Consider the following 24095-nt stretch of genomic DNA (forward strand, 5'->3'; position numbering starts at 1 on the left):
AGGGATAAGGCTGAAACATGTGTGCCAAAGCAGAGAGAGAAGAAAGAAGCAGAAATGGGAGACCATGCAACCCCAAGAAAAGGGATGAAAGGCATTGCCTTTAGTTCTAATAGTGTTCTAGAGGCCTGGCTCTAATTCCTCCAGAAGCCTGGCAGCACTTTCTTGACTTTGACTTCTATGAGAAGATACCCATTCTAGTCCTCAAATAAATTTTTTTTTCTAGTACAAATGAGTTACTAGAGCCCTACACGCAAACACACACACACACACACACACACACACACACACACACACACACACACACCTTAGTTAGACAAACCTCTCAAACTGCTGCTTGTCAGATTCTGTTTCAGGTTCTTTTTACCCTATCCATTCCTTAAATATTGAAGTCTTTAAAGGTTTTTTTTCCTTGGGGGCACCTAGGTGGCTCAATCAGTTAAGCATCTGACTTTGGCTCGGGTCACAAGCTCACAATTCACGAGTTCAAGCCCCATGTCGGGCTCTGTACTGACAGCTCAGAGCCTGGAGCCTGCTTCACATTCTGTGTCTCCCTCTCTCTCTGCCCCTTCCCTGCTCATGCTGTGTCTCTCTCTCAAAAATAAATAAACATCAAAAAAAATTTTTTTACTAAAAAAAAAAAAAAAAAAAGGTTTTTCCCTAGACTCTCTGTTCTTCTGTGTGTACCCTCCAAGGGCAGGACCATCCACTCTCATCACTTCATTCTGCACAGATATGCTGATGATCACAAACCTCTCCAGGTCTCTTTCATGTGCAGAATTGCCTGCCAGATAGTTCAGTCTTACAGGCACCTCAAATTCTACATATCTAAAATGGAATTTTCCTCCATACTCCTGCTCCTTTCTGCAATTTCTATAAATCACACTACTATTTCACAGCTTTCCAAATAGTAAATCTAGGAATAATCCTTTACTCTGTTTTTCTTCTTTACTGTCATTTGCAATTAATCACCATGTCTTATCAATTCTACATCTTAGTATCTCTCAAATGTATCCATTTCTTTCTACTCCCACTGACACTATTTAGGTCAGGAGCCAGCCAAGTTCTTTTGTAAAGAGCCAGATAGTAACTATGTTGGGCTTTGTGGCTTATATAGTCAATGTCACAATTACTCAATTCTGCTGCCATAGCACAAAGGCACCACAGACAAGATATATGTAAATGAATGGACACGGCTGTGATCCAATAAAGCTTTATGTATAGCCACTAAAACTATTAATTTCATATAATTTGCACGTGTCACAAAGTAAATAATCTTGTGGCCTTTGTCAACTATTTAAAATGTAAAAAACCATTCATACTTCACAGGTCATATAAAATCAGGCAGCAGGCCATTGTTTATAGTCTCCTGTAGGTCTCCATCTTCTCTCCCTTGAACTGGTGGAGTAATGTCTTACCTGGTCTGCTTCCCCTGCCTCCAGTCTTACTGCTCTCTAGTCACTTTCCATACTATAGATACAAGAATCTTCCTAAAACACCAATCTAATCCCCTCAAGCAAACAGACCATATTTTTGTTTTATTTGCCCTCTTATCTGTAGGACTTATGTGACTGGCTAGTACTTATTAGAAATGAAATGATTATATTTATGGAATTTAATGTCATTACCATTGTTAAAGCTTTTTAGTCAACAAAAATGTATAATTGCAACAAAAGAAATAAACTTGTCATTATTCTCAGCTGACATATTTTTCTCTATAAAGAACAGATGAGAATATACATCTAATTATTAAATTAATGGAGAGTTGAAAAAAGTTGTATATATGATCAATACATAAAAATCAAGTATGTTTCTATATTCCAGTCACAAAAAGTTATATTTGAATTTTAACAAGGTATCACGACAATAACAAAAAACATAAACTACAAACAAGTCTAACAGAAGATATACTTGATTTATATGGAGGAAATTATAAAACTCCATTGAAATATATTTAAGAAAACCTAAATAAAGATTTACCATATTCAGGGAGCCTGGGTGGCTGAGTCATTTAAGCATTCAACTTTGGCTCAGGTCACGATCTCACAGTTCATGGGTTCAAGCCCCATGTCAGGCTCTGTGCTGACAGCTTAGGGCCTGGAGCCTGCTTCGGATTTTGTGTCTCCCTCTCTGTCTGCCCCTACCCTACCCTGCTTGTGCTCTGTCTCGCTCTCTCAAAAATAAACACTAAAAAAAAAAAAAAAAGATTTACCATATTCATAGACAAATTCAATATTGTAAGGCTATCAATTCTCTCCACATTAATTTATAAATCATTGCAATTTCAATAAAAGTCCAGAGATTTTTATGGAAATTAAAGAGCTCATTCTAAGATGTATATTGAAAGCAAATACTCAAAAATAGCCAAGACAATCTTGAAGAATATGGTAGAGAACATTCATAAACAGATATTAAGACTTAGTCTAAAGCAATTAAAGCATAATGATGATATTGATAAAGAGACAGACAAATAAAAGAGACCAGTGAAACAGAATACAAAACCCAGAATCACAGCCATACACTTATAGAAACTTGGTACGTAACAAAGTGGGATTACAGATAAGGGGAGAAAGGATGAACTATTCAAAAATAGTATTAGCTTAATTATCAATATGAAAAAAATACACCAGACCCATTTCTCACAACATATACCAAAACCACTAAAGGTAAATCAAAGATTTAAACATGAAAGTATGATTTTATCTTTTTAGTAAAACAGCAAAAGGATTTTTCTTTTGGAACTAGAAAAACAAAATCTAAAGTACATACAGAAGACTGTATAAACAAGTAAAAACAGGAAGAATTAAGTGAAAAAATATTATAAAGCTACAGTAAATGTAATAGTCTGGAACTTGCACACAAATAGCAGATGTATCAATTTGGAGTAAAAAATATGGATACAGACCCCAATATATACCTGTATTTAATCTATGATTAATACAGGGGCACCTGGGTGGCTCAGTAAGTTAAGAATCAGACTCTTGATTTTGGCTCAGGTCATGATCTCATGATTCCTGAGATCAAGCCCCCAATCGGGCTCTGTGCTGATAGCACAGAGCTGCTTGGGATTCTCTCCCTCTCTTTCTGCCTCCACTTGTGCTCATTTGTGTGTGCACTTGCACTCTCTCTGTCAAAATAAATAAACAAACTTAAAAAAAAGGTGACAGTTAAAGTCAGGGGAAAATGGACTATTCAATAAATGGTGCCATTGGGAAATATCAATTTAGATTCCTTACTCAAAGCAAGAGATGGTTCAAAGCCATCTTTTAAGCATAAAAAAAACAAAAACAAAAACCATAAAAGTACTGCAACAAATCATGGTAGAAGACTATTCTAAATATTACACAAAACCTAGAAACCACGAAACAAAAGACTGACGTATAAAAAGAAAATAATTCTGCTTGAAAAACAAAAAAGCAGAAGAGAAGTAACAATTTAGGAACACGTATTTCTAAATCACACACAGACAAAAGGCTAATTTGAACACAACATAAAGGGCTTCAAAAAGCAAAAAGTAACCCAAGAGAAACAAAAGCATATGTCCATGCAAAAATTTATACAAAAATATCCATAGCAACATTATTCAAAATAAAGTAAAACCAAATGTCTACCAGCAAATGAAAGGATAAATAAAATGTGGTATATCTATCTGATGGAATATTACTTAGCAATAAAAAGGAATGAAGTACTGATACATGCTATAATACAGATGAATCTTAAAACATGCTAAGTGAAAGAAGCCAGCAACAGACTAAATATTGTATGTTCCCATTTATATGAAATGTCCAGAGTAGGCAAATATATAGAGACATAAAGTGGATTCGTGGTTGTCTAGGATTACCTAGGAATTGGGGGGAAATGGGGAATGACTGCTAGGAGTATGGGATTCCTTTGGGTGGTAGAAAATATTCTAAAATTGACTGTGATGATGGTTGCACAACTCTATGAATATACTGAAAGGTATTTTTTTTATTTTTTTAATGCTTATTTATTTTTGAGAGACACACACAGAGCAAGAGTGGGGGAGGGGCAGAGAGAGGGAGACACAGAGTTTGAAGCAAGCTCCAGACTCTGAGCTGTCAGCACACAGCCCAACGTAGGGCTTGCACTCATGAACCATGAGATCATGACCTGAGCCAAAGTCTGATGCTTCATCAACTGAGCCACCCCTATTGAAAGCTATTGAATTGCATAATTTAAATGAGTGAACTGTATGGTACATGAATTACATCTCAATACATTTTTTAATATAAAAAACAAAAACCAGTAAGTAGAGGTGAGAGGATTTGTTTCTGCCCATAAAGGATTAACTGTTGTAAGTACAGCTGTTCCATTGTAAACATCCAGAAAACGAGACAAATTATATAAAACAACCATTTTCAGATACTGGAAAACAAGCAGCACAGAACTGTAATTCATGAGAAAAGGGAAACAAATGAGATGGGCCCTACGACTGCCCTAGGTTGCTGCTGGAGGCAGTTTCCAGGCTGTAGCATGGGAGGAGGAACCAAAACAAAGTCTAGCAGTCTCACTGAGTTAAGGGGAAGAAGACTGGAATTTCCAGAGGCCAAGGCAGCTATTAGTTTGCAGGACAGAACACTGGAGAGAGGAATCGCACAAGTCCTGAAGATCTGTAGGGGGTCTCTGCAAATAGTTTGCTGAGTATTAATCTGTGCATGCATGGGGTGAAAGTCCACAAGGATGGGAGAAAAAAATACCAGAAAACAGTAGGCCAATCAATTCCCAAAGTTCACACAGGCCTGGAATCACTTTCCTACCCAGCAGAGTACTAAGGGAATTGGGTACTCTTTAGAAGGTTATTGCTTGGGCCACCTGGCTGGCTCAGTCCTTACAAAGGACAAGCTCTTGATCTCGGGGGTTTTAAACTCAAGCCCCATGTTGGGTGTAGAGAGTATTAAAAAAAAAAATCTTTAAAAAAAATAAGAATCTTATGGCCTTAGCAGTGAGGACAAATTAGCTCTAACCTATGGTTATTCTGGACTCTCTCTAGCAAGCTTAAAAACATTAAACTGTAACCACAACAAAGTCCAACATTATTTAAAGGAATACAACAAAATCTAAAACTCTTAAAAATTACCAAAGAAGCAGAATAATATAATCCATAACCAGGAGAAATATTAGAACCACACAAAGATGACAAAGATGATGAAACTAGTGGATAAGAACTTTAAAAGTTATTAAAATCTTATACTCAGGGGCGTCTGGGTAGCTCAGTCAGTTAAATGTCTGACTTAACTTCCACTCAGGTCATGATCTCGCGGTCCATGAGTTTGAGCCCCATGTGGGACTCTGTGCTGACAGCTCAGAGTCTGGAGCCTTCTTCGGACTCCGTGTCTCCCTCTCTTTCTGCCCCTACCCCATTCATGCTCTATCTCTCAAAAATGAATACACATTAAAAAAATTTTTTTTTCATTTTTTTTTTTTTTAATCTTACACTCAAGGGGCATGTGGGTGGCTCAGCTGCTTAAGCGTCCGACTTTGGCTCAGGTCATGATTTCACAATTTGTGAGGTCAAGCCCAAGTCGGGTTCTGTGCTGACAGCTTAGAGACTGGAGCCGGTTTTCGAGTTCTGTATCTCCCTCTCTCTCTGCCCCTCCTCCCCCCTCAAAAATAAATGAACATTAAAAATAGAATAAAATATTATATTCAAGAATGTAAAAGAAATAAGAACATAATGAGCAGGAAAAAAGGAAGATTAAAAAAACATCTAATTGGAGCTTCTAGATATAAAATATATAGTATGTGAAAATATATCCCATCCTACTTGAGTCCACCAGAAAATCAGATACTGCAGAAGAAAAGATCAGTGAACTGGAAGTTATGGCAATAGAGATGATCTAAAACGAAGCACCAAGAGCAAAAACATTGCACTCATCATCATCATCATCATCATCATCATCACCATCACATCAGTGATCTGTGAGTGACCAGTGTTAAACAATTTAACATACATGAAACTGAATTTCTAAGATTTGGAGGGAGATAGAGGAAGAGGGGAGAAAAAAAAATTTCTAGAAATGCTGGAACATTACACAAAAATGTATTATTGTGAGTTTTATAACATATGTAGATGTAAAGCGTATGACAACAATAATAAAAAAAAAAGAGAGGGAAATGAAAGTATACCATTGCAAGCTTCTTAGGCTATACTTGAAATAGAACATTATTTGAAGGCAGAACAGCAGTTTAAAAAGAAAAAGGAAAACCCAAGAGGTATAGTTTAATTTTTTTTAATTTTTTTTTTTTTATTAGAGAGAGAGTGTGCACGCATGCACAAAGCAAACAGGGGAGGGGTGGAGGGAGAAGAGTGAGAATCTTTGCAGGCTCCACGCACAGCACAGAGCCCCATGTGTGGCTCAATCTCCCAACAGTGAGCCACCCAGACACCCCAAGGTATAATTTAAAAAAAAAAAATCAGGGGGCGCCTGGGTGGCGCAGTCGGTTAAGCATCCGACTTCAGCCAGGTCACGATCTCGCGGTCCGTGAGTTCGAGCCCCGCGTCAGGCTCTGGGCTGATGGCTCGGAGCCTGGAGCCTGTTTCCGATTCTGTGTCTCCCTCTCTCTCTGCCCCTCCCCCGTTCATGCTCTGTCTCTCTCTGTCCCAAAAATAAAAAAAAATAAAAATAAAAAAAATAAAAACGTTGAAAAAAAAATTAAAAAAAAAATCAGTAAGTAAAATGCCAGCAATCTAATAGAAAAAAAAAAAAATGAGAAAGCCTTGAATACACAGTACTGAAATAGTCAACCTACTAAATAAATTACACTATGTTAATATATTGGAAAGTAATGTAAATGTGAAAAAATTAATACAGCTATTTATACAGTATGGAAAGTGCCGGGGTGCCTGGGTGGCCCAGTCAGTTAAGCAGCTGACTTCCACTCAGGCGGTTCAGGCTCCATGCTGACAGTGTGGAGCCTGCTTGGGATTCTCTCTCTCTTCCTCTCTTTCTGCCCGTCCCCTGCTTGTGCATGCTTACGCATGCACACATGCTCGCGCTCTGATCTCAAACTGTTAAAAAAAAATGTATATATACATATATGTGTGTGTGTATATGTGTGTGTATATACACACACATATACACACACACATATATAATGGAAACTGCTAACACGGAGAGACAATATAATACAGTAGCACAGTGTAATTGTGCAGCTAAACTCTAGGTTTAGGGGCGCCTGGGTGGCTCTGTCGGTTAAGCGTCCGACTTCATCTCGGGTTATGATCTCGCGGTTCGTGATTTCAAGCCCTGCATTGGACTCTGTGCTGACAGCTCAGAGCCTGGTGCCTGCTTCAGATTCGGTGTCTCCCTCTATCTCTGCCCCTCTGCCGCTCTTGCTCTGTCTCTGTCTCTCTCAAAACTAAATAAAGATTAAAAAAAAAAATCTTTTAAACTCCCTAGGTTTGAATCCAGGGTCTGTTAGGTACTTGTAAGAGTCAACTGGAGCAAATTACTTAATTTCCCTCTACCTCAATTTCTTCTTCTGCAAATAGGTGATAATACTCTGAGGATTTTAGGGGGATTAAAACAATTAAGTCATGTAAAGCATTTAAAACAACTGTTAAGCACAAAAAGTTAGTACTCATTAACTGCTGGGTAAAAGAAAAGGAAAATCTTCCCACAATATATTTCTAAATGAAAAAAGCAAGGTCCAGAAAAGTATAGTATGCTACCATTTGTATGAAAAATAAACTATATAGATATATGTCTACAAAAGTAAAGATTCTCCAGAAGGCTAAACAACAGACTTAGAACAATGAATTCTTCTGGAAAAGAGATTCTGGTAGCTTTGGAATAGAAAAAGAAAAGAAATGTACTCTCCTCTTCATATTTTCATGTAAATATTAAATTTCGTATTAAGTATTCCCTACTCAAACAAATAAATTCAATTATTTTTAAAGGAAGGATTAATAGTAAGCGCTTACAAAATCAGGAAAATGTGCATTTCAAGCACAAGTATGATATGAGGTAAAAAGAAATCAAAGAGCAAACCAATTTGATTTTTTAATGAACTGTGTTTCTTCCCAGAATTACCAGCGTGATCAGTTTTCCTTGGCTCTTGAAGCCTTTTCTAGCTTTTGTCATTACTGACCCACTTTTGTAGTTTTTCTTGCCTTCCTTTTATTTTTTCATGACCTCACAGATATCTTTATTATTTACAATAAACTATATTTTAATAAAATATCTTATGTGTTTTTCTTTTCCAAAGCTCTTATTATATTTACTGAATTTTTTATTTATATTAGAAAAATAGAGGAAAAGGAAGGGTGAGAAAAATCAGCACTGATTTCAGTCAACAACTTAATACATGTTTAAAACATAAATATTTGTGGCTATTGCATGTGTTTATATACACACATATTATCTTCTCAAGGCATGTTTCTAAAAGCTTCTCAAGCTCCTAAAAAGCTGTTTGTGTAGTCTGACACAATCCTATTTCAAAAATATTTATTATTGAAAAGATTCTTTAAAAATCACATAGCGTGATTTCAAAAGAATTTTCTGCATAAGCTCTGGAGTCTGTAAGATTAAAAATTTTTTTCTAATGTTTGTTTATTTTTGAGACAGAAAGATAGAGCATGAGCTATGGAGGGACATAAAGAGGGGTAACACAATCCGAAGCAGGCTCCAGGCTCTGAGCTGTCAGCACAGAGCCTGATGCTGGGCTCAAACTCACGGACGGACCATGAGATCATGACCTGAACCAGTTGAGATCATGACCTGAGCCAAAGCTGGACGCTTAACAGACTGAGCCCCCCAGGTGCCCCTGAAGTCTGTAAGATTTAAATTTTCCCTGTGAGACTTACTAGCTATGTTACTTTGAATAAATTAATCTTCCTCTACCTTACTTTCCTGATCTGTAAACTTGTATTAATAGTAGGACCAAACATTGGGAAGTTATAAAAGTAGACTAAATCAGGTAATAGACGTTTTAAAAAATGTCTGACCCTCATATATGTTAACACTAGAATTACTATTATTATTATTAAAATTAGTGAGAGCATATGGACCAGTTGGGAATGGGTTTGGCTATAAAGTGTATGACAATTTTTTTTAAATGAGATTAATCTAAAACTTTCTTAATGTCACTAAATCAAGTATATAATTAGAACTCATATGCAATATTATTTAAAAATTAAGAATTTTTATTTTTGGAAAGAACATGCAAAAATAAGTACAAAAGGAGTGCTTTACTTTTAATTTTAGATTATTCTTCAAAGGACCATGTTCTTAATACCTAATGCTCCTGATTTCTTATTTTTTCCCAATTCAGGCTACAAAAAAATTCCAACAAATAAAATGAAAGCAGTAATTATTATCCTGGCTAATGGATTTCAAGTTACTTAATACCTGGAAATGCCATACACTTTCTATCTTGCATCAGCATGAAAAAAAATTCTTCTAGTATCAAATAACTGCTTGGAGTCATACTGTTCCGATCTCTCTTTTGATATAACATACCTTAAAAAGATTCAAAGACTGGAATTGCAAAAAAGGTGAGACAACAATGTTGGAGAAATACAAAATATATTTTAAGGATCAAGAGTTAATTTTACTTATTAGGGGTTTAAGAAAATACTTTCTTTTTTCCTCAAAAATCTTTGGGAAACTTCAGTAAAATGCAATAGACCTCACTTAGCTAGCTAATGGATCAGAATCTCTGAGAGTAGGGATAGAAACCTGCACTTTAAGCCCGAAGTAATTTTGTTGGTCTATGGTCATTTTAAGAATAAATGAGGATTAATGAAACAGAAGGGGTTAATTAAAAATAAAAAGGCTCTGTGTAGGGGCACTTGGTAGGTGGGTTAAGCATCAGACTCCTGGTTTTGGCTCATGTCAGGATCTCAAGGTTTAATGAGTTCAAGTCCCACTTGGGGCTCTGCAATGGCAGCATGGAGCCTGCTTGGGATTCTCTCTCCCCAGCTCTCTCTGCTCCTCCCCCACTTGCACGGTCTCTGTCTCTCTCAAAATAAATAAACTTAAAAAAAATTTTTTTTAAACAGCCAAAAAATGGGGGGGGGGGGCGGGGAGGATACTCTATAGGAAGTCAATCTTGAGCAGATTTCAAAAGCTGATTTCACATTAATTGGCAGGGAGCAGTTATTCCACACCAAAAGGATGGTATGTGAGAGAACTGTTTCCAGAGATGTTTCAGCATCCCAGGCATATAGAAATAACCACACTTGTCCTGAATAAGCACTAGGGGCCCAGCAGATAGACAGGACTATCAACCCAAACTACTATTAATTAGAAAAACACCAGGCTTTCATTGCTTAATTCTTACCCCAGTTTCCAGTATCGTTTTTTCATTACACACTCCTGAAAATATAAGCCTCCAAACTACTACAATACTGACAGAGAGTAGGACCAAAACAGCTTAAGCAAAGGAAGGTACTTTTGTTTTCAATTATAACAGGATTTTTTTAAAGAGTAAAAAAGTTGGGGCGCCTGGGTGGCTCAGTCAATTGAGCATCAGACATTGGCTCAAGTCATGATCTCACAGTTCATGTGTTTGAGCCCGGCGACGGGCTCTGTGCTGACAGCTCAGAGCCTGGAGCTTGCTTTGGATTCTGTGTCTCTCTCTCTTTCTCTCTGCCCCTCTCCCACTCACCTTTGTCTCTCTCTCTCAAAAGTAAACATAAAAAAAAGTAAAAAGTAAAAAAGCATTTTGTTTTTCATACTAGGTCATTAAAAACATTTATAAACACAGAACTTCCATACAAGGGAGCCTTTCTTCTATAACCAAAAGATAATTATTCGAATTTAGAAGTTTACTCGAATTTAAAGTAAAAAAATCTAAAATAAGAAATTTAATTTTACAAGATTAATTCTAATAGTTCAGTCTCCACATATGTAAAATACAGTTTGAGAGTAGGTAATTTTCAAAGTCGTGTCTAGCTAAATTTATAAAATTGTACAATATACGAATTCCTCAAACTTTGAATTAAACATACTAGGTTGTCCAAAACTATAATGTAAGCTTTTTCTAAGAATTCAAGTAACCCTGAAATATTACAATACTAATATCTACAATTCATAAATCATCAGCAGTACAGTTTTCAGACTTTCTGTTAGCACGTGCTTTGAATAAGTGAGCAAAAAATAACTTTTTTTTTTTACTTGGACTCTAATAGTAACACCATGCAACATAGCTACTCATTGAGGAATTATAAAAGACCCTACGGTTACAGTTTTTTCCTAAAAGTCTCATGAAAATAAGACAAACATCATTAGCTAACCAGTAAATATGCCAAACATAAATCAATGACAATCTTAAATCCTAAAATATTTAGATCAAATAAAACATGATATTTATCTTTCATGCAAAATAGGCAGCACTATTTTACAATTTTGAGTATCACTTATATCGCCTTTGGCTAAATAGGAAAAAATAATTGTCCATGGTACTCTTCTGTCGTAATTCTGTCATTCATACTCTGCACATTACATATTTTGCATGATACTGTAAGAGAGATGTACTGCACAGAAGTGCCCATGGGGATAAGACATTATACTGCAATTAAATCTGGAATGAGTAAGCTTAACATAATGGAGTTTTACACAGAATTGAGTATATCTCAATTTAAGATGATTTCGTGCTCTGATGGAAAAAAAAATTGAGGATGTCTAATTCTTTAGATTCTCCATGATTACTAAGTTTATTCTTAAATTAAGGGACTGGTCTACAGTAGGAACAAAGCTCCTTACAATTTTTAAAAGATGGATAAAACAAGATAGCAGTCTAAGAATAAATGTTGCTTCTATAAAAAAGAGAATCAGTATTCAGACCTAAGTAACATGAAAGAGTGAAAAATGGGAGGCCGAAAGAAGGAGGCAAAATATAAGATATTTCCCATTAGAAACTCATCCCTGATTATCAGGCTGTCCTTGCTGTCGTTACGTGTCATTTTTATAAACCCACTAGTCTGACCAAGAGCCCTGATTTTAAGAAAAACTGTAATGAAAGTATGCACTTTCAAAGCTAATGAAACAGTAATACTGTAATAGCTCAACAACTGATACTACAAATCAGTGATTTAGGAGATTAATTAAACTTTGTATCCAACAGCAAATTAGCAGCCACACCCCTAAAAAAGATAACTCAGGCTGCGTTCCATTCACTTCCATAAACAGTGGCCTTCGTTTAAAATTCATTTCTTCATAGCCTCGAACGACCATGTTTGTTTTGCAATTACACGACGGTTTTATAAACACTGTCTCAGAGTAAATAAAGCTCAAGACTTTACCCAAGCCTGGCAGAATTAGTCTGGGGCAAGGCATCATTATGGTGAAACTGGGTCTTGGTTAAGTGTAAGACCATCATACTTAATTACAATTATATTCTGTGCATCACAAGAGTTAAAACCATTTTAAAAACTCAACCAAAGCTCAGTGATAATGTTACTCCACGAACAGCGTTTCCTTTGGGTTCTAAGAAAGGCACTGTTATTAGAATACAGTTTGACAGCTAAGTCTCTTAAGTTTTCCCGGATCATTTAATTTTTTAAAACCTAGAAAAGGCCTGTTTGCGGGGACTGTGAAATCCCGCGGAAAGAGAGGTTTGGGAGGGGAACGGCCAAATTAACATAACTGCGGGGAGTGAAGACAACTCCGGGTAGTTTAACTCGCCAAGGCTGAGCAGAAGACAGACAAGGACCCTTACCTGCCAGCGGCCGTAGGTGAGGAGGATCATGGAGATGGGGATGGCGGTGCCGGACATGGCATGGGTGGAGGGCATGCTGTACTCGGAGTTGTAGAAGACCTCCAACTTGACCACGGGCGGCGAGGCGGGCCGCGGCCAGCGGATGATGTCCTTGGTGCACTGGCCCAGGTACATGACCAGCACCCAGATGACCACGAGCCTCCGGCCCACCAGGGCGTCTAGGTTCCAGATCCAGAAGGGGAAGAACAGGATGTAAAAGAGTTCGTTGCCCAGCTCGGTGCCGAAGCAGAACAGGTAGTAGAGCGGCCAGTTGCTCACGTGGGCCAGCTCACCCTCCTCGCCCGTCAGCGAGTTGCGGCGCAGGGCCCCCACGCGCGGCGGCGAGGCCGGGCCCAGCTCGGTCGCCAGCCCGTTCCGCACGCCGTTGGGGGCGCCGCCGCCGCCGGGCTTGGCGGGACACTGATTGCGGTCGTTCCCGGGCGGCTGGGGGCCTGCAGACGCCCCAGGCTGCGGCTCTCGGCGCCGGGCGTCTCCGGCTAGGGGCGCCTCCGCCTTCTCATCCTCCCTCGGATCGGTGGCGGGAGCGGCGGAGCGGCGAGGCAGCGCTTCCACCCCGCACAGCCGCTGGAAACGGGCCACTTTCTGCGGCTCCTGCAGACGGCGAGCCAGCTGGGCCAGGCGCTGCCTCAGCGACATGATAACGGGACCCTGGCGGCCCGCAGACGGGAGGACGTCGGCGGCGGGAAGGCGGGCCGGACCCTGGCGCAGCCCGGAATCGTCCCCGCGCACCTGGCCAGCGGCAGCAGCGCCTAGTCGGACCCGCTCGGCTCTGCCCGGTGACGGCGCCACAGGCCGCAGCCGCCGCCGCCGCGCGCCTCCGCCCCGCGCGCCCCTCCCAGGCCGCGCGCGCTCCGCCACCGCCCGCGGCCTCCACGCGCCGGCGCGCGCAGCGCCCAGCCCCGCCCCCCACTGCCGCGCCGGGCGCCTGGCCGCGCGCGGCCGCCTCGAGCGCATCCGGCGGCGTGGGGGTGCTGAGGCTCAGCGGGGTGGCTGCGTTGAGGTTCGCCTTGACACCCGCCAGGCGTCGCGGCGCTGGGCGGGCGGACCTTGTCCGCCCCCTTCTCCAACTTCAGCCCTCGTTTCCCTCCGGCTGATGCTGCCGGCTTGCCTCTGACCACCGTTGGTTCGGAGAGGCCACGACCCTGGGGGCCGGCGTCCGAGGTGCGAGTGGCCAAGCACCCGGACATCCTGCTGGCACAGAATCAAGTGTTTAATGGTGAATGAAGGCGAAATAACCACCATAGGCCCGGAATCGTTCGACTCAAGTAATCACAAGTAATTACAGAGCTGTTTCTGACGGCTCATGTCCTGAAAGCCACGTGCCAATTGACCAGTGGTGGCAAGATTAGATGTAGATCCCAGGACAATACTGCGCCATTGATCAAATAAGTTAAGAGATCACAGTTATCTTGACTTAAATGTAGTATTTTAATAAATTCTAATAGCTAGGTGGGGTTGCACAGAAGAAATTAATTGGTTCCTGGATGCAGGCTGTACATTTTTTGAGCTTGATGGGGCTGATTTAGAGGCTTAACTTCCATGTCAGGAAAGTTACAAACTTGACTTCTAGAAAATACAGTTTTTATTAGAAAGTCTCTGAACTTTTTTTTTAATATTTATTTTTGAGAGAGAAAGAACACAAATGGGGGAGGGGCAGAGAGAGAGGGAGATAACAGAATTTGAAGCAGGCTCCTGGCTCTGAGCTGTCAGCAGAGCCCCAGGTGGGGCTCCAACGCACCACCAATGAGATCATGACCTGAGCCAAAGTTGGACTAGCCACCCAGGTGCCCCAGAGATTCTCTGAACTCTTAATTCCAAGAAGCTACTACAAGTAAGGTGGATGTCAATAATTAAAGAATTTGAACCTCTTCCAAGAAAGTTGGGAAATTTCCCCTACCTGTGTCTTTAGCAGTATTTCCTTCATTTCCTAGGGAAATTATTCTCTTCCTCCCACTTCACTTGCTACGCTATAGCCATAGGAAGATAAATAAATCATCATCTCTGTCTCAAAGTTGCTCACAGTATAAATGGAAAATGCTAAAATGGACATAAACAACATGCTCTGGAACGGAGAAGAAACAAGTTGACTAGGGACAACAAGCCAGGTAAGAAGTGATCCTCTTGATCTGGGATCCTTTATTAAAGAGCATGATGAGAGTAGGTGGAGAAACTCATCTTAGGAAAGACAGAAAATGAAGAAAGATGGGATAGGAATGTGCAAAGATGTATTTGATAAACAGTAGCTCATAGAATACACAGTAGGAGGAGTAAGTGGTTGGAATGGGGTTAGAAAGAGGGGATGGGACCAGATTGTAAAGCCCTTGAATGCCAAGCTGGAGATTTTATTTGTAGGCAGTGGAGAGCCATGGAGGGCTTTTAGCCTAGGGAGTGACACCATCAGAACTGCTTTAGAAAGATAACTGAGAAGGAAATCGAAGGTAAATTGCCAGAGGTCAGAGAGCAAAGGCTAGGTAAATAATTAGAAGATGATTGCAGTAGTCAGGTGAGAGGGAATGGGGGCAGGAACTTGGACTGTGGTTCTGGGAATCAGAAGGAAGAGATTTGGAAAGGATTTTGGAACTAGGAAAAAGTTAAAGCATTTCATCTGAATTCATAGGTCTGCAGGCAGGTAATTGTCTGTCCTTGATTAGAACTCATTGTGTCTAATATTGAGGCATTTATAATCTACTGAGGGAGACAAAACATGCGAGTATATTCAAAGACATAAAGCCAGACATACCAAACGGATCAAAGGAATCAGACACAAGCAATCACTTCATGGAGTAAGCAGAGAGGTGGCATTAGATTATCTATGAATGGTCCTGTGAAATGGATGATTAGCTGGCATTTGAAAACAAGGAGCAACTTGTACAAAGGTGGGAGGAGCCTGGTTTCTGTCAAAATCGTTTGTTTATAAAGGCTGAATTTTTTTTGAGAGAGTGAGAGAGAGAGAGAGAGTGAGAGCAGGTACGAGCAGGGGAGAAGGACAGAAGGAGAGAATCTCAAGCACGCTCCAAGCTCAGTGTGGATCCCACAACCCTGGGATCACAACCTGAGTGAGCCAAAATCAAGAGACGCTCAACTGACTGAGCCACTCAGGTGCCCCTTGTTCAGATAAAGAATTATTCGGATTCATTCAAGGAATTCCCAATTCTGGGGACTAATTAGTCTAAAGAGAGCAGAGAAAGAGGAAAACATATAAAACAAAGTAGGAGGTGATATTTATATCCTATGGCTAAAATATGACTTGATCACTGGCATATTTTGTCAGAATGTAATATCCTCTTTAAAAGAGAATAAAGAGGGGCACCTGGGTGGCTCAGTTGGCTAAGCGTCCGACTTCGGCTCAGGTCATGATCTCACGGCTCATGAGTTCGAGTCCGCATTGGACTCTGTGCTGACAGCTCAGAGCCTAGAGCCTGCCTTGGGTTCTGTGTCTGCCTCTCTCTCTGCCTCACCCCCCCTCCCTGCCCTGCTTGCATTCTGTGTGTGTGTGTGTCTTTCTCTCTCTAAAAATAAACATTAAAAAAAATTTTTTTAAGACAATACAGAGACAAAGATGATGGGGAGGTGGGAATTTGGCCTCTGACTGCACTGAAGAGGAAAAGAATGCAAGTCAAAAGACAAAACTTGAAAAGGCTGACAGTGTCCTGCTGCTGCTGTAAATCTGTTAATGATAAGGACAAGGCCAAAAGCACCAAAGCACCATGATGAAAAGAATAGTTCTGGTGGATTCTGTTTACACTCACTCTGATACTTTTCATCTTGAAACTTAACAGAAATTGAACCATATCAAAAGATTCAAATATAAACTTTCTGTGGCAAGCATTTTTTATAACAAAGCATAAACATTTTTTAAAAAGAAATACATTGCTACCAAGTAATGACATGATTATCTGGGTGTAATTCAGTGTCTTCCCTGCAAAGCCAAATGTCTTAGTTTATGTTGCATAATTAACATGTTAAATTTTGTTAGATCCTTCTCTGTACTTGAGTTTAACTTTATGTAATATTGAAATCTTTTTTGTGATACATGAACTATACAAAGGTAAAATATTGCTGTCATTTCTTTCATAAAAGTAGTAGGGAAATACAATATATAGGCTTAGCCTTGGTCATTTTGCCTTCAACAACTAATTTAAATAAAGTTGTATTTTGTCATATTGGGTTGAGATAAATCATTGATTGAACTAATTTTACAATGAAGTCAGAATTTTACTTTTAGAAATACGTCTTCTTAAAATTTTTTTTTTTAACGTTTATTTATTTATTTTTGAGACAGAGAGAGATAGAGCATGAATGGGGGAGGGTCAGAGAGAGAGGGAGCCACAGAATCTGAAACAGGCTCCAGGCTCTGAGCTGTCCGCACAGAGCCTGACGTGGGGCTCGAACCCACAAACTGTGAGATCGTGACCTGAGCTGAAGTCGGACGCTTAGCCGACTGAGCCACCCAGGCGCCCCTAGAAATACGTCTTCTAAGTAATATATATTTAAAACTGTTATACCATATTGTATATTAGAAAGTTACTGAGATAATAGATCTTAAAATCTCATCATAAGAAAAAAATTATAACTATGTGAGTTGATGGATGTTAACTAAAATTGTGGTTATCATTTTGTAATATATACATAAATCATTATGTTATACACTTCAAACTGATACAGACTTCTACGTCAATTATACAATGAAACTAGGAGGGAAAAAACTACATTACTTAATAAGAAAATGATGATACTTATTTTAAACTGAATATTTATTATAATTTTTTTGAGCCTGGAATATAACTTAATTTCTTATTCATTAAACTACAAAATTTATATATTGCAAGCTATTTAGCCTAAATTATTACTATTAACTATCACTAGAATAGTCTTGACATGTAGATGTCAGTACATAGTGCATTATGGGCATCAAAAATGGTGAATATGAATTTGTTATTTTTGAAATATTAAACCTATGTTTTTTTAATTCTTTGCATAAATACCTACTGATTTTATCCTGCATCTTTGATTAGTTTTATTTTCTAAAAAATAGGATTTCCTCTGAATTCTTGAAAAGATGCCTAGCATAGCACAAATATAAATAAAATGTGATAAACATAAAATTTGTAATTAACAGATAAGGAATTTTCTATGCTTTGTGTTTTCTATGCCCTAACATTTCAAATCACTTTTACCCAGAGTAAGATTCGAAGGAAGAAAACCTTACAGAAAATGATCTGAGAGTATTTTAGGCAAAAAAATATATGGCCTCTCACCCACTTTAATTCTAATCCATGCTGGCTGAGATGACCATGGAATTCTTTCCTTACCATATAGACCATTTATACACAGTTTTATTTTACCCCAAATTTATAGTACTTTTTTTAAAACCATTTTTTTCTTCCTAAGAATTTCTCCCTTTGTTAATGTCTCTATCCAGTTCCAGTTTTCTTATTATTAAAATCTGGCTCTTGGCTTTTTCTTTTCTAGAAATGATTGGTAATACACGTGTTTACCCAACTCAGAAGATTTTTTTTTTTTTTAATTCAAGACTTGAAACCTCCAACCACATCTGCCCATTCATCATTCCAGACATTTTGGTAGGTGTTGATTTGCCCCTAATATTTCTATGTTTGTAATATACTAAATGCTCCATTAATCAAAATGGTTAATTTAATTTTCTGAAGAACATAAATTGTTTTTATAAACTAGCCATTGGTAAAAGTATTTATAAAATATGTTTGGTAAATTTTCTTTTTGTTTTTCCTTTTTTTTCTTTTTTTTTTATTGTGGTATATTTGACAACATTATGTTAGCTTCAAATGTATCACTTGGTAATTCAACACTGGTATACATTGCAAAATAATCACCAAAATAAGTCTCTTTACCAGCTATTACCATACAAAGTTAATGCAGTATTATTGACTATATTCCCCATGCTGTACATTATATCCCCATGACTTTTTTATTTTAGTCCTGAAAGTTTGTACCTCTTGATCCCTGTCACCCATATCTCCCCCCAGCAATCTTCTTTCTTCTCTGGCACCCACCAGTCTGGTTTCTATATCTAGGAGTCTACGCTTTGTGTTGTTTTGTTTTTTAGGTTCCACATACAAGTAAGATCGTGTAGTATTTACCTTTCTCTGTCTGACCTATTTCCTTTGCAGAGTACCCTCAAGGTCCATCCATATTGTTGCAAATGGCATAATTTCATTCTTTTTAATAGCTGAGTAGTATTCCATTATATTTATACGCCACATCTTTATACATTCATCCATCAATGGACACTTAGGTTGTTTCTATATCTTAGTTACTATAAATTAATGCTGCAACAAACATAAGGGTACATATATCTTTTCCATTTAGTGTTTTCTTTTTCTTCAGACAGAAAACCCAGCATGGAATTTCTTCATCATATGGCAGGCCTATTTTTAATTTTTTTAGGAATCTCCATACTGTTTTCCATAGTGGGTGCACAAATTTACATTCCCATCAACAGTCTACAAGAGTTTCTTTTTCTCTACATCCTCACCTAAACCTTTTATTTCTTGTCTTTTTTATAATATCTATTCTGACAGATGTGTGATGATATTTCATTTATTTACCTGATGATTGGTAATATTGAGCATCTTTTCATGTGCCTGTTGGCCTTCTATATGTCTTCTTTGGGAAAAAATGTGTATTCAGATCTTCTGCCCATTAAAAAAATTTTTTGTTATGAATTGTCTGAATTTTTAAGTATGTTTTGGATATTAACCCCTTATCAGATATATGATTTGAAAATATCTTCTCCCATTTGATAGGTTTACTTTTTCTTTTGCTGATGGTTTCCTTCGCTGTGCAGAAACTTTTCAGTTTGGTGTAGTCCAACTTGTTTATTTTTGCTTTTGGAGCCAGTTCCAAAAAAAAAAAAAAATCACTAATACTGATGTCAAGGAGCCTACTGCCTGTTTTCTTCTGGGAGTTTTATGGTTTCATGTCTTAACATTCAAATCTTTAATCCATACTGAGTTAATTTTTATAAACGGTACAAGACAGTGGTCCAGTTTCATTCTTTTACATGTAGCTGTCCAGTCTGCACAACATTTATTAAAGAGTCTATCCTTTCTCTTTTGTATGTTCTTGCCTCCTCTGTCATAAATTAATTGGCCATATATGTGTGGGTTTATTTCTGAGCTCTCTTTCCTAATGCATTGATCTATGTGTCTGCTTTTATGCCAATACCATACTATTTTGATTGCTATAGTGTTGTAGTATCATTTGAAATCAGGGAGTGGGATACCTCTGACTTTGTTCTTTCTCAAGATTATTTTGGCTATTCAGGATCTTTTGTGATTCTGTATAAATTTTAGGATTGTTTGTTTCTAGTCCTGTAAAAACTGCCATTGGAATTTTGATGAGGTTTGCATTGAATCTGTAGATTCCTTTGGGTAGTATGGACATTTAACAATATTTATACTTCCAATCCATGTGCATGGAATAGCTTCCCATTTATTTGTAACTTCTTGAATTTCTTTCAAGTCATATTTTTCAGTGTACAGGTCTTTTACTCCTTGGTTAAATTTATTCCTAGGTATTTTCTTCTTTCTGATGCAGTTGTAAATGGGATTGTTTTCTTGATTTCTCTCTCTCTTTTTTAAATGTTTATTTTTGAGAGAGAGTGCAAGCAGGAGAGGGGCAGAGAAAGAGGGAGACAGAGGATCTAAGTGAGCTCTGTGACAACAGCAAAGAGCCTGATGTGGGGCTCTAACTCACAAACCATGAGATCTTAACCTGAGCCGAAGTCACTTAACTGACTGAGCCACCCAGGTGCCTCTCTGTCTCTTTTTTAAAATGTTTATTTATTTTTGAGAGAGGGAGAGAGAGAGAGAGAGAGAGAGAGAGAGAGAGAGAGAGAGAGATAAAAGAGCACAAGCAGGGGAGGGGCAGAGAGAGAGGGACAGAGGATCCAAAGCAGGCTCCTCACTGATAGCAGAGAGCCTGAGGCAGGGCTCAAACCCCTGAGTCTTTAGATCATGACCTGAGCCGAAGTCAGGTGCTTAACCAACCGAGCCACCCAGGCACCCCTTGATTTCTCTTTCTGATAGTCCATTATTAGTGTATAGAAATGCAAGAGATTTTTGTATATTAATTTTGTATCCTGCAACCTCACTGAAGTCATTAATTATTCCTAGCGGTTTTTTGATAGTGTCTTTAGGATTTTCTATATATAGTATTATGTCATCTGCAAATAGTGACAGTTTTACTTCTTTCTTTTTGTATGCCTTTTATTTCTTTTCTTGCCTAATTGCTGTGGGTAGGGCTGCAAATACTATGTTGAATAAGATTGGGGAGAGGGGCACCTGACTGGCTCTATCAGAAGAGCATGTGACTCTTGATCTCGGGATTGTGAGTCTGAGCTCCAATTGGGTGTAGAGATTACTTAAAAATTAAAAAGTGGGGAGGGGCACCTGGGTGGCTCAGTCAGTTGAGCCTCTGACTTTGGCTCAGGTCATGATCTCATGGTTTGTGAGTTTGAGCCCTGTGTCAGGCTTTGTGCTGACAGCTCAGAGCCTGGAGCCTGCTTTGGATTCTGTGTCTCCCTCTCTGTGTGCCCCTCCCCCACTCACGTTCTGTCTCTCTCTCTCAAAAGTAAATAAACATTAAAAAAATTTTTTTAATTAAAAAGTGGGGAGAGTGGGCATTCTTGTTTTATTTCTCATCTTAAAGGAGAAAGCTTTCACTTTTTTACCATTAAGTGTAATATTACCTATGTATTTGTCATATATGGTCTTTATTAGGTCAAGTATACTGATTTTGTTGAGTTTTTTGATTCATAAATGAAGGCTGAATTTTGTCAAATGCTTTCTCAACATTTATTGAGATGATTATATGATTTTAATCTTTCATTTATTCTTATTTTTTATCTTTTTAAATGTTTATTTGGGCCACCTGGGTGGCTCAGTGGGTTGAATGTTCAACTTCAGCTGAGGTCATGATCTCACAGTTCATGATTTCGATGCTGTCAGAGCAGAGCCTGCTTCAGATCCTCTGTCCATCTATCTCTCTGCCCCTCCCCTGCTCATAGTCACTCTCTCAAAAATAAATAAAACATTTTTTAAAAAACACTCTAAATATTTATTTATTTTGAGAGAGAGAGAGAGAGTGTGTGAGCCAGAGAGGGGCAGAGAGAGAGAATCCCAAGTAGACTCCATGAGAATCCCAAACCCAACATGAGGCTTGATCCCACGACTGTGAGATCACGACCTGTTCCAGAAATCAAGAGTTGGATGCTAAACCGACTAAGCCACCCATGTGTCCCAAAAGCTGATGTTTTCTTGTTGATTTCCTATCTATATAATTTATCCATTGATGTAAGTGGAGTGTGAAGGTCCTCTATTATTACTGTGTTGTCATCAATTTCTCCCTTTTTGGTCCATTAATATTTGCTTTATATATTTTAGTGCTCCTATATTGGCTGCATATGTACTTATAAATGTTATATCTTTTTGCTAGATTGACCCTTTTATCATTATATAGTGTCCCTCCTTATCTTTTATTACAATCTTTGCTTTAAAGTCTATTTTGTCTGGGGGCACCTGGCTGGCTCAGTCAGTGGAGCATGTGATGCTTGATCTCAGGGTCATGAGTTCAAGCCCCATGTTGGGCGTGGAGCCTACTTTAAAAATAAATAAATAAATAAAGTCTATTTTGTCTGATACAAGAATAGCTGTACTGGTTTTCTTTTTGTTTCCGTTAGCATGGAATGTCTTTTTCTATCCCTTCACTTTCAGTCTGTGTGTATTTTTACTTCTGAAGTGAGTCTCTTCTCAGCAGTATATAGATGTGTCTTGTTTCTTTATTCATTCAGCCACCCATTCATTTTGAGTGGAGAACTTGATCCAGTTACATTTAAAGTGATTATTGATAGGTATGTATTGTCATTTTTTTTTTCTGGCTGTTTTTATAGTTCCTCTCAGTCCCTTTCTTTGTCTCTTTCTTCCCTTGTGGTTTGATAACTTTCTTCACTGTTATGTTTAGTTTACTTTCTCATTTTCTTTGGTGTATTTTCTATAAGTTTTTGTTTCATGTTTACTGTGAGGTTTTTTTTTTAATTTTTTTTTAATGTTTATTTATTTTTGAGAGAGAGAGAGGGAGACACAGAATCTGAAGCAGGCTCCAGGCTCTGAGCTGTCAGCACAGAGCCCGACGCGGGGCTCGAGCTCACAGACCGCGAGATCATGACCTGAGCTGAAGTCGGACGCTTACCAACTGAGCCACCCAGGTGCCCCGTGGGTAAATTTGAACACTTTCTAAAACTACAAGTTTACTCTCTTCCCCTCAACATTTTGTTTTTGACATCGCATTTTACATCTTGTATCTTATGTATCCTTTAACTATTGTAGTTTAATTTTACTACTTTCTTTTTATTTTTAATTTTTTTTTTATTTTAGGGAGAGAGTGTGCGAATGAAGGAGAGGGGCAGGGGAGAGAGAATCTTAAGCAGGCTCCGTGCTGAGCATGTAGTAGGCTCAGCATGGAGCCTGACACAGCACTTGATCCCATGACCCTGGGATCATGACCTGAGCCAAAATCAAGATGCTAGATGCCTGATGCTCAACTGAGCTACCCAGGTGCCCCACCAGTTTTGTCTTTTAACCTTCATAGTCACTTTATAAGTATTTAATCCACTACCTTGTATATATTTGCCTTCTACAGTGAGATTTTTACTTTCAGATGTTTTCTTGTATTAATTAGTGCTACTTCTTTTCAGATTAAAGAAATCTCCTTAATGGGGCACCTGGGTATCTCAGTTGGTTAAGCTTCTGACTCTTGATCTCAGCTTAGGTCTTGATCTCAGGATCATGAGTTCAAGCCCCATGTTGGGCTCTGTGTTGGGCATGAAGCCTACTTAAAAAAAAAAAAAAAAAAAATGAAGGGCACCTGAGTGGCCAGTTAGGCATTTGACTTCAGCTCAGTTCATGATCTCATGGTTCGTGGGTTCATGCCCTGCATCAGGTGCAGTGCTGACAGCTTAGAGCCTGGAGCCTGCTTTGGATTCTGTCTCTCTCCCTCTCTCTCTCTCTCTCTCTCTCTGTCTCTGTCTATCTGTCTGTCTGTCTCTCTCTCTCTCTCTTTGACCCTCCCCGCTCATGCTCTGTCTCTCTTTCTCAGAAATAAATAAACATTAAAAAAAAAAAGAAAGAGGGGCACTTGGGTGGCTCAGTCGGTTAAGCGTCCAACTTCGGCTCAGGTCATGATCTCATGGTCTGTGAGTTCGAACCCCGCGTCGGGCTCTGTGCTGACCGCTCAGAGTCTGGAGCCTGTTTCAAATTCTGTGTCTCCCTCTCTCTCTGACCCTCCCCCGTTCATGCTCTGTCTCTCTCTGTCTC

At 38.9% G+C, this 24095-nt stretch overlaps 1 protein-coding gene and 1 long non-coding RNA gene across 2 annotated transcripts in view; one reads left to right on the forward strand and one right to left on the reverse strand.

Moving 5' to 3' along the window:
* Positions 1-13602, reverse strand: part of SGPP1 (sphingosine-1-phosphate phosphatase 1) — a 35391-nt gene extending 21789 nt beyond the window's left edge. Inside the window, exon 1 of the mRNA XM_027065879.2 lies at positions 12682-13602. Within this exon, the coding sequence (XP_026921680.1) occupies positions 12682-13377 (696 nt within the window). The 5' untranslated portion in view covers positions 13378-13602. The remainder of the gene's footprint in view (positions 1-12681) is intronic.
* LOC106971307 (uncharacterized) overlaps positions 13436-24095 on the forward strand; it is a 66101-nt gene continuing 55441 nt past the window's right edge. The window contains exons 1-2 of the long non-coding RNA XR_008299454.1: positions 13436-14846; positions 18214-18323. This is a non-coding gene — a long non-coding RNA (uncharacterized LOC106971307). The remainder of the gene's footprint in view (positions 14847-18213; positions 18324-24095) is intronic.

Source organism: Acinonyx jubatus, chromosome B3 (assembly GCF_027475565.1).
Source record: "Acinonyx jubatus isolate Ajub_Pintada_27869175 chromosome B3, VMU_Ajub_asm_v1.0, whole genome shotgun sequence".
Classification (NCBI taxonomy): domain Eukaryota; kingdom Metazoa; phylum Chordata; class Mammalia; order Carnivora; family Felidae; genus Acinonyx; species Acinonyx jubatus.